Consider the following 10,252-nt stretch of genomic DNA (forward strand, 5'->3'; position numbering starts at 1 on the left):
GGGAAAAAAAAAAAGACATCAATTGAGAAATTGAGTCTCCAAAGTGAGAGGAGAGAATGATGTTAGGAGGATGATAGCAGAAAACATGAGCGGGGGTGAGTGTCCCTCAGTCTATGGGAAAGCATCCAGGGATAAGTAATGAGATAAGTAATGAGAATGCAGAATGAGCATATCTTGAGAACATGAAAATTAGCTACATGAACATTTACAACATTGCTGCAAGTAATGGCTTTCCCGATAAAGGATTCCCCTCCAGACTACTGCAGTGCCCCCTGTGCTGGGAGGTCAGAACCTGAAGAATGCATCAGTACCGACAGCAAGGCGATGGCAATCAAAGGGATCCCAGCTGAGGTCAGCAACAGCTGCGCTGTTCTGGATGGTGGGCAGGGAGTTGTCCGGCAGTCGCCCAGGTTTCGAGAGCTGCAGGAAACAAAGAGCATTGAAGAGAAGGATCTGCAATGAACCAAACACACAAACATCCAACAGATTTGAGAACTCAGGTTATCTCAATGGCCTGAGCAGCGACAGGAGGTCAGATAAGACATCATGAACAGTGAGGACACTCAGAGTGGTAAATACAGTGTAAAGCTCCCTCTACACTGTCCCATCAACACTCCCAGAGCAAGTAATGCATGGGATATACAGTCTGCAGGTACGCTTGAGGCCTTCCGCGACCGGTGGGCACCGCAGGGACTGGAGTGCATTGTCGACGCCGAGAATGGCATTTTAATTTGAGATTTTGGTTTAATTATCAATTTTTAATAAAGTTATTTAAAAAAAATGTATATAAAGGGGGCCTGAGGAATAAAGGCCCCCTCGACATGAAATATATAAAAGGCGACTGGGGTATAAAGGCCACCTTACTAAAGAAAAAAAAGGGATATACAGTGTTCCATGAAGCACTCCCAGGGCAGGTACAACATACGTTGGACAAAAAAAGAAAAAAAAAGGGTTAGATACAGAGTAAATCTCCCTCTGCAATGTAGCTCAGGCCCAAAGTCAATGGTGTGGTTCCTACTTTACCAACGTGACTTTTTTTTCATCTCCCACACAGCCATTCAGCAGCAAAAAAAAAAGGGTTAAATACAGAGTAAAGCTCCCTCTACACTGTCCCATCAGACACTCCCAGAAGAGGTACAGCACGTGACAGTTACAGAGTAAAGCTCCCTCTACAGTCTTAACAGCCCATGTGGTGTCTTGCTCTCAGACCTCAGCCGTAAACCGGGCTTTTCCAGAAAGTAACTTCCACATAATACAACTATAAAGTTGACATTTTTGGTGGGTAGAGTGACAGAATCCACTGTCAAGTAATCACCTCCAGCACAGCAATCTGTCCCCCTGAGACTGACAATGGAATTGCAGCTCGCTCACGATTTACACAGAATCCATCAGACTCGCCAGGTGTGGTCAAGTTTAACCCTTTCAGATTGGTGATGTGTGTGTCCCGGTGAGACACTGTGCCCTGCAAATGTCTGAACCTCGAATTGCTACCTAAGAAATGAAATTGAGAAGCAGATGTTGAGAATATGATCATCACAACATGGGAAGACCACGTAATGCTTCCATCCGGCACAACTGGTTTCAGTCTTGATCCCAAACAGTGAGTATATCGTGTTCCGTCCTGACCCCACACATTAAGTATACCGTGTTCAGTCCTGACCCGACACAGCAAGTATACAGTGTTCAGTCCTGACCCCACACAGTGAGTATACCGTGCTCAGTCCCGACCCCACAGGGAGTATACAGTATTTAGTCCTGATCTCACACATTAAGTATACCATGTTCAGTCCTGATCCCACACAGTGAGTATACCATGCTCAGTCCTGTCCTAACCCCAGTGAGTATACCGTGTTCAGTCCTGATCCCACACAGCTAGTATACCATGCTCATTCCTGTCCTAACCCCAGTGAGTATACCGTGTTCAGTCCTGATCTCACACAGCGAGTATACAGTGTTCAGTCCTGACCCCACACAGTGAGTATACCGTGTTCAGTCCTGACCCCACACAGCGAGTATACCCGTGTTCAGTCCTGACCCCACACAGCGAGCATACCCGTGTTCAGTCCTGACCCCACATAGTGAGTATACCGTGTTCAGTCCTGACCCCACACAGTGAGTATACCGTGTTCAGTCCTGACCCCACACAGTGAGTATACCGTGTTCAGTCCCGACCCCACAGTGAGTATACAGTGTTCAGTCCCGACCCCACACAGCGAGTATACCGTGTTCAGTCCTGACCCCACACAGCGAGTATACCCGTGTTCAGTCCTGACCCCACACAGCGAGTATACCCGTGTTCAGTCCTGACCCCACACAGCGAGTATACCCGTGTTCAGTCCTGACCCCACACAGCGAGTATACCCGTGTTCAGTCCTGACCCCACACAGCGAGTATACCCGTGTTCAGTCCTGACCCCACACAGCGAGCATACCCGTGTTCAGTCCTGACCCCACACAGCGAGTATACCGTGTTCAGTCCTGACCCCACACAGTGAGTATACCGTGTTTAGTCCTGACCCCACACAGTGAGTATACCGTGTTCAGTCCTGACCCCACACAGTGAGTATACCGTGTTCAGTCCTGACCCCACACAGTGAGTATACCGTGTTCAGTCCTGACCCCACACAGTGAGTATACCGTGTTCAGTCCTGACCCCACACATTAAGTATACAATGTTCAGTTCTGATCCCACATAGTGAGTATACAATGTTCAGTCCTGACCACACACAGTGAGTATACACTCAGTTTGTCACCCAGATTTATCTACCAATCCTCTGGCCCTCTGCATGTTGCTCAATCCTCATCTTCACTTTCTGTTACAGCAGCAGATACTTGTTCATAGCAAATCTTTCCAACTCACCCACGACATTGATTAACATTTTCTAGGCTTCTCTCTCTAACTCACCCAAGAAGCTGTGCAGAGATTTCTGGCTCTGAGGGGTTGTTACAAAATCGCTGGACTTTGAGCTGCTTGGAGAGGTGATGGAAGGCGAGATCATTGAGCTGATGGAACTTGATGAAGATATCGGACCACTGTGAACCTGCAATTTGTTTAAAAAAACATACACAACCCCAAACTCGAAGCTCAGGAACAAGGGGAGAACAGGCAGCAATATTTCCAATTGCTGTGCTCAACATAAATTAAAATATAGTTGTTGGGTTTCCTACGTAAAGAATCTAGGGTGAGACTGAAGTGGAGAAACAAACACTACAAACTGGAGCAAGTGTCCTGGATCCTGGCTCATTGCCTTACCCTCTCCCTATCTCTGTAATCTCCAGCCCTACAACCCTCCGAGATCTCTTCGCTCCTCCAATTCTGGCCACCTGCACATCCCCGATTTTAATTGCTCCACAATTGACAGCTGCGTCTTCAGTTGCCTGGGCCCTAAGCTCTGGAATTCATTCCCTCTCTAAACATCTCCAACTCTCTCTCCTCCTTGAAGATGCTCCTTAAAAACAATCTCTTTGACTGAGCTTATGGTCACCTGTCCTAATATCTCCTTATGTAGTTTGATGTAAAATTTTGTTTGATAACGCCCCTGTGTAGCATCTTCGGATATTTTACTACTTTAAAGTCACTGTATAAATAGAAGTCGTTTTGTTTTTGGATCACCAGACTGTGTCTGATTTTATGGATGAGGGGACACAATTCTCTGTATTGAATCTGTTCTTCTAGACCAAGATGTGAGTAAAACACCTTCTGATATTTAATAGATCGGACGTTGCTAATTGCAGGGCACCTCCACAGGGCAATTCAAGGTCATCAAACCTCTGTGGAAAGAGTTATTTAGACCCATTTATTGTAATTCATGTCAGCAGTTATACCCAATCAACCCCACTGTACATCACACTGAGGCCACACCCATCACCAATCACACACAAGCCTAATGTCACCTGCCTATCACAAAGGAACAAGAATCAGCCATTCAGCTCTGCTATCATTATTAATCCTCCGGCTCTATCCTCTTAATCCCAATTTCTCCACTTCCCTTCATACGATCTGTAATGTGCTGCCTGAAAGGGTGGTGGAAGCAGATTCAGTAGTAACTTTCAAAAGAGAATTGGATAAATACTTGAATGAAAAGAATGTACTGGGACTATAGGGAGAGTAGGGAGTGGGATTAATTGGATAGCTCAACCAAAGAGCCAGCACAGGCACAATGGGCCGAATGGAGTCCTTCTGTAAGGTAGCGTTCTCTGATTCTATTATTTTCCAAGCAAGATCTCTCCACTTGAAACACCTCAACTGGTTCTGGCCTTCTGGAGAAATGTGTTTCACATTTTGTGTGAAGACATTTGTGCCTGGGTTTACTTCAAACTGCCATAATTCAAAATCTAAGATTTTGTACACCACACCCCACCACTTTGATTTATTGGATTCCCCGACAAGACGGGAGAGTAATTCTCTATTTGTCCCAGTCAATTCTCTTCAAATATTTCAGTCACATCACCCTTTAACACCCTCAGCTCCAGAGATGATAACCTCAGTTTACCCAGTCTGTCACAGTTTCGTTATCCCAGGTACCATCCTGGTGAATCATTATGGACCTTCACCCAGCACTGAACACAGTACTCCAAACGTGGTGTGACCAGCAGTCTGTATAATGGCGATGTTTTTATATCCTCTCCCTCTTGTGATGAAACCCAGGCTCCCATCAGCTTTTCTAGAGTGTGTTCTGGAGAATTTTCTATATCAGTATCTTTCCAGTCCAATGAAGGAGGCGGCATTGCTGGATCTGGTTCTGGGGAATGAGGTGGGCCAGGTGGATCCAGTTTCAGTAGGGGACCATTTAGGGGACAGTGATCATAGTATAAGATTTAGGTTAGCTGTGGAAAAGGACAAGAAGCAATCTAGAGTAAAAAAAATAATGAATTCTGGGAGACCCAACTTCAATGGGGTGAGAATGGATCTGGCCCAGGTAAATGAGAATCAATGATTGGCAGGTAAAACTGTAATATAATAGGCTGCCTTCAAAGAGGAGATAGTTCAGGTATAGTCAAGATACATCTCCACAAGGAGGGGAAGATAGGGCAAACAAAATCAGAGCTCCCTGCTTTACGAAAGAGAGAGAGAGTAAGGTAAAGCTGAAGAAGGGTGCATATGACATGTCAGGTGGATAATACAATTAAAGAACCAGGCTGAATATAGAAGGTTCGGAGGGTAACTGAAAAAACAAAGAAGCAAAGACAGTGTATGAGAGACGAGACTTGGCAGCTAACATAAAAGTTTTCTGTGGGCATATAATTACTAAAAGGCTGGTAAAAGGTGGAGTGGGGCTAATTAGGGACCTATAAGGGAATTTAAGCATGGAGGCAGAGAGCAAGGCTGAGGTACTGAATGACGACTTTGCATCTGTCTTTACCAAGGAATAAGATGCTGCCCAAGTCAAAGTGAAAGAGGAGGTAGTTGAGACACTGAATGGGCTAAAAATTGATCAAGACGAGGTATTAGATAGGTTGGCTGTGCTTAAAGTTGATAAGTCACAGGGCTGGATGAGATGCATCCAAGGATAGTGTAAGGGTGGAAACTACGGAGGCTCTGGCCATAATCTTCCAGTCCTCCGTAGATACGGTGGGGGGGGGGGAGGGGGGCAGGGCTGCCAGACGACTGGAGATTTGCAAATGTTCAAAAAAAGGGTGCAAGGACAAACCCAGTAACAACAGGCCGGTCAGTTTAACCTCAGTGGTAGGGAAGCTTTTAGAAATGATAATTCGGGACAAAATTAGCAGTCACTTGGACAAATGTGGATTAATTAAGGAAGTTCAGCATGGATTTGTTAAAGGCAAATCCTGTTTAACTAACTTGCTTGAGTTTTTTGATGAGGTAATAAAGAGGGTTGATGAGGGTCATGCAGTTACGTGGTGTACATGGACTTCCAAAAGCAAGTAAGTGATGATAAACTGTATAAAACACTGGCTTGGCCTCAACTGGAGTACTGTGTCCAGTTCTGGGAACAAAACTTTTGGATGGATGTTAAGGCATTGGAGAGGGTGCAGAAAAGGATTCATGAGAATGGTTCCAGGGATGAGGAGCTTCAGTTATGTGGATAGATTCGAGAAGCTAGGGCTGTTTTCTTTAGAGAAGAGAGGATTAAGAGGTGATTTGATAGAGGTGTTCAATATCATGAGAGGTCTAGATAGAGTGGATAGGGAGAACCTGTTCATGTTTTTTTTACTACTTTCAATAGCCGAAGTAAAAGTAAAGATAGGGAATTTAGATTGTCGTAGGTAGTGTTTGGAGTGGAATAAGGTCCCTAGCGTAATTAGTACTCTAAATTAAAGGGAGTAACTAGGGAGCTTAATCTAAGGCTAAGTCATGGAAGGAGAGCTCAGCCCCGTGATACTCTCCTCCTTCGCGATGTGGGAAATCAGGGACGCTTCCAGTGTCCCTGTGTGCAGGAAGTGTGTCCAGCTGTAGTTACTGGCTGACCACATTGTGCAGCTGGAGCTGCAGGTGGATTCACTATGGAGCATCCACGATGCTGATGATGTCGTGGATAGCACATTTAGTGAGGTGGTCACACCGCAGATAATGACAGCACAGACAGAAAAGGGATGGGTGACCACCAGGTAGAGTAGTAGGAGCAGGCAGGTAGTACAGGAGTCCCCTGTGGCCATCCCCCTCTCAAACAGATATACCACTTTGGATACTGTTGGGGGGGGGGGGGGGATGACCTCTCAGGGGAAAGCAGCAGCAGCCAAGTTCGTGGCACCACGGATGGCTCTGCTTTACAGCAGGAGGGGAAAAAGATTGGGAGAGCCATAGTGATAGGAGATTCAATTGTAAGGGGAGCAGACAGGTGTTTCTGTGGCCGCAAACGAGACTCTAGGATGGTATGTTGCCTCCCTGGTGCTAGGGTCAAGGATGTCTCAGAGCAGCTGCAGGGCATTCTGAAGGGGGAGGGCGAACAGTCAAAGGTCATGGTACAATTGGTACCAACGACATAGGCAGAAAGAGGGATGAGGTCCTGCAACAAGAATTTAGGGAGCTAGGTAGCAGAATAAAAAGCAGGACCTCAAAGGTTGTAATCTCCACTGCCATGTGCTAGTGAGTATAGGAATAGGAGGATAGAGCAGATGAATGCGTAGCTGAGGAGATGGTGCAGGAGGGAGGGCTTTGGTTTCCTGGATCACTGGGTCTGTTTCTGGCAAAGGTGGGACCTGTACAAGTTGGACGGGTTGCACCTGAACCGGAATGGGACCAACATCCTTGCTGGGAGGTTTGCCAGTGCCGTTGAGGGGGGGGGGCGTTAAACTAATTTGGCAGGGGGATGGGATACAGAGTGCAGGTACAGTAGGGGGTGATGCACAGTCAAATATAGAAGAGAAACTGAGTCAGTCTGGAAGGCAGAGCAAATATAGACTTCTTAAGGCACAAGTGAAAAATGCAAGACTGGATTGCATCTATTTTAATGCAAGGAGTCTTATGAGTAAGGCAGATTAACTGAGGGATAAAAGCAAAATACTGCGGATGCTGGAAATCTGAAATAAAAACAAGAAATGCTGGAAATACTCAACAGGTCTGGCAGCATCTGTGGAGAGAGAAGCAGAGTTAACGTTTCAGGTCAGTGATCCTTCTTCAGTTCTGAAGTTCAGGGAACCCTGGATGTCAAGGGATACAGAGGATTGGATCAGGAAAAAAAAGGAGGCTTATGGCAGATTCAGAGCGCTGTAAACAGTGGAGGCACTAGAGGAGTATAGAAAGTGTAGGGGGGTACTTAAAAAAGTAATTAGGAGAGCAAAGAGGGGACATGAAAAAACACTGGTGGGCAAGATAAAGGAAAATCCTAAGGTGTTTTATAAATATATCAAGGACTAGAGGATAACCAGGGAAAGAGGAGGGCCCATTAGGGACCAAAGTGGCAATCTGTGTGTGGAGCCAGAGGACATAGGTGAGATTTTAAATGATTACTTTTCATCTGTGTTCACTATGGAGAAGGACGATGTAGGTGTAGAGATCAGGGAGGGGGACTGGAACATATTAGCACTGAAAGGAAGGAAGTATTAGCTTTTTAGCGGGTTTAAAAGTGGATAAATCCCCAAGCCCAGATGAAGTGTATCCCAGGCTGTTATGTGAGGCAAGGGAGGAGATTGCAGGAGCTCTGACACAAATATTCAAATCCTCTCTGGCCACAGGAGAGGTGCCAGAGGACTGGAGGACAGCGAATGTGGTACCATTATTCAAAAAGGGCAGCAGGGATAAACCAGGTAATTACAGACTGGTGAGTCTAACATCAGTGGTTGGGAAACTATTGGAAAAAATTCTGAGGGACAGGATGAATCTCCACTTGGAGAGGCAAGGATTAATCAGGGATAGTCAGCACGGCTTTGTCAAGGGGAGATTGTGTCTAACTAACTTGATTGAATTTTTCAAGGCGGTGACTAGATGTGTAGATGAGGGTGAAGCAGTTGATGTAATCTACATGGACTTCAGTAAGGCTCTTGATAAGGTCCCGCATGGGAGATTGGTTAAGAAGGTAAGAGCCCATGGGATCCAAGGCAATTTGGCAAATTGGATCAAAAATTGGCTTATTGGCAGGAGACAGAGGGTGATGGTCGAGGGTTGTTTTTGCGATTGGAAGTCTGTGACCAGTGGTGTACCGCAGGGATCTGTGCTGGGAACCTTGCTGTTTGTAGCGTACATTAATGATTTAGACGTGAATATAGGAGGTGTGATAAGTAAGTTCGCAGATGACACAAAAATTGGTGGGGTCATAGTGAGGAGGAAAGCCTTAGATTACAGGACGATGTGGATGGGCTGATAAGACGGGCAGAGCAGTGGCAAATGGAATTTAATCCTGAGAAGTGTGAGGTGATGCATTTCGGGAGGACTAACAAGGCAAGGGGATATACAATGGATGGTAGGACCCTAGGAAGTACAGAGGGTCAGAGGGACCTTGGTGTACTTGTCCATAGATCACTGAAGGCAGCAGCACAGGTAGATAAGTTGGTTAGGAAGGCATATGGGATACTTGCCTTTATTAGCCAAGGCATAGAATATAAGAGCAGGGAGGCTATGATGGAGCTGTATAAAATGCTAGTTAGGCCACAACTGGAGTACTGTGTACAGTTCTGGGCACCACACTATAGGAAGGATGTGATTGCACTGGAGAGGGTGCAGAGGAGATTCGCCAGGAGGTTGCCTGGGCTGGAGCATTTCAGCTATGATGAGAGACTGAAAAGGCTAGGGTTGTTTTCCTTAGAGCAGAGGGCTGAGGGGAGACCTGATTGAAGTATACAAAATTATGAGGGGCATTTATCGGTTAGATAGGAAGAAACTTTTTCCCTTAGCGGAGGGTTCAATAACCAGGGGGCATAAATTTAAGGTAAGGGGCAGGAGGTTTAGTGGGGATTTGAGGAAAAATGTTTTCACCCAGAGGGTGGTTGTAGTCTGGAATGCACTGCCTGGGGAGGTGGTAGAGGCAGGAACCCTCACAGCATTTAAGAAGTATTTAGATGAGCACTTGAAACGCCATAGCATACAAGGCTACGGGCCAAGTGTTGGAAAATGGGATTAGAATAGTTAGGTGCTTGATGGCCGGCACGGACATGATGGGCCTGTTTCTGTGCTGTATAACTCTATGGTTCTATGTTGGCAGAAGGGTTGAAAACCAGAGGACGCTGATTGGATAGCTAATGTTGTGCCTTTATTTAAGAAGGGCAGCAGGGATAAGCCAGGGAACTACAGGCTGGTGAGCCTTACATCAGTGCTGGAAAAGTTATTGGAAGGGATTCTGAGAGACAGGATTTATATGCATTTGGAAAGACATGGTCTGATTAGGGATAGTCAGCGTGCGTGGGAAATTATGTCTCATGAATTTGACTGAGTTTTTCGAGGAGGTGACCAAGAGGATTGACGAGGGCAGGGCGATGGACGTTGTCTACATGGACTTTAGCAAGGCCTTTGACAAGGTCCCACAAGGTAGGCTGGTCCAGAAGGTTCGAACATATGGGATCCAGGGTGAGCTAGCAAATTGGATACAAAATTGGCTTGGTGATAGGAGGCAGAGGGTGGTTGTGGAGGGTTGTTTTTCATATTGGAGGCCGGTGACCAGTGGTGTGCCGCAGGGATCGGTGCTGGGCCCTCTGTTGTTTGTTGTATATATTAATGTCTTGGATGTGAATGTAGGGGGCACAATTAGAAAGTTTGCAGATGACACCAAAATTGGTGGTATAGTGGACAGTGAAGAAAGTTGTCTAAGGTTACAACAGGATATAGATCAACTGGGAAAGTGTGCAAGGGATTGACAAAT

At 46.0% G+C, this 10,252-nt stretch overlaps 1 protein-coding gene across 1 annotated transcript in view; it reads right to left on the bottom strand.

Moving 5' to 3' along the window:
* Positions 1-10,252, bottom strand: part of LOC137383564 (coronin-7-like) — a 145,013-nt gene that overhangs the window by 13,727 nt on the left and 121,034 nt on the right. The window contains exons 15-17 of the mRNA XM_068056675.1: positions 2,905-3,040; positions 1,316-1,491; positions 312-420 (exon numbers count right to left, since the gene is read on the bottom strand). Of these exons, the coding sequence (XP_067912776.1) occupies positions 312-420; positions 1,316-1,491; positions 2,905-3,040 (421 nt within the window). The remainder of the gene's footprint in view (positions 1-311; positions 421-1,315; positions 1,492-2,904; positions 3,041-10,252) is intronic.

Source organism: Heterodontus francisci, chromosome 24 (genome assembly GCF_036365525.1).
Source record: "Heterodontus francisci isolate sHetFra1 chromosome 24, sHetFra1.hap1, whole genome shotgun sequence".
NCBI classification, from domain to species: Eukaryota; Metazoa; Chordata; class Chondrichthyes; order Heterodontiformes; family Heterodontidae; genus Heterodontus; species Heterodontus francisci.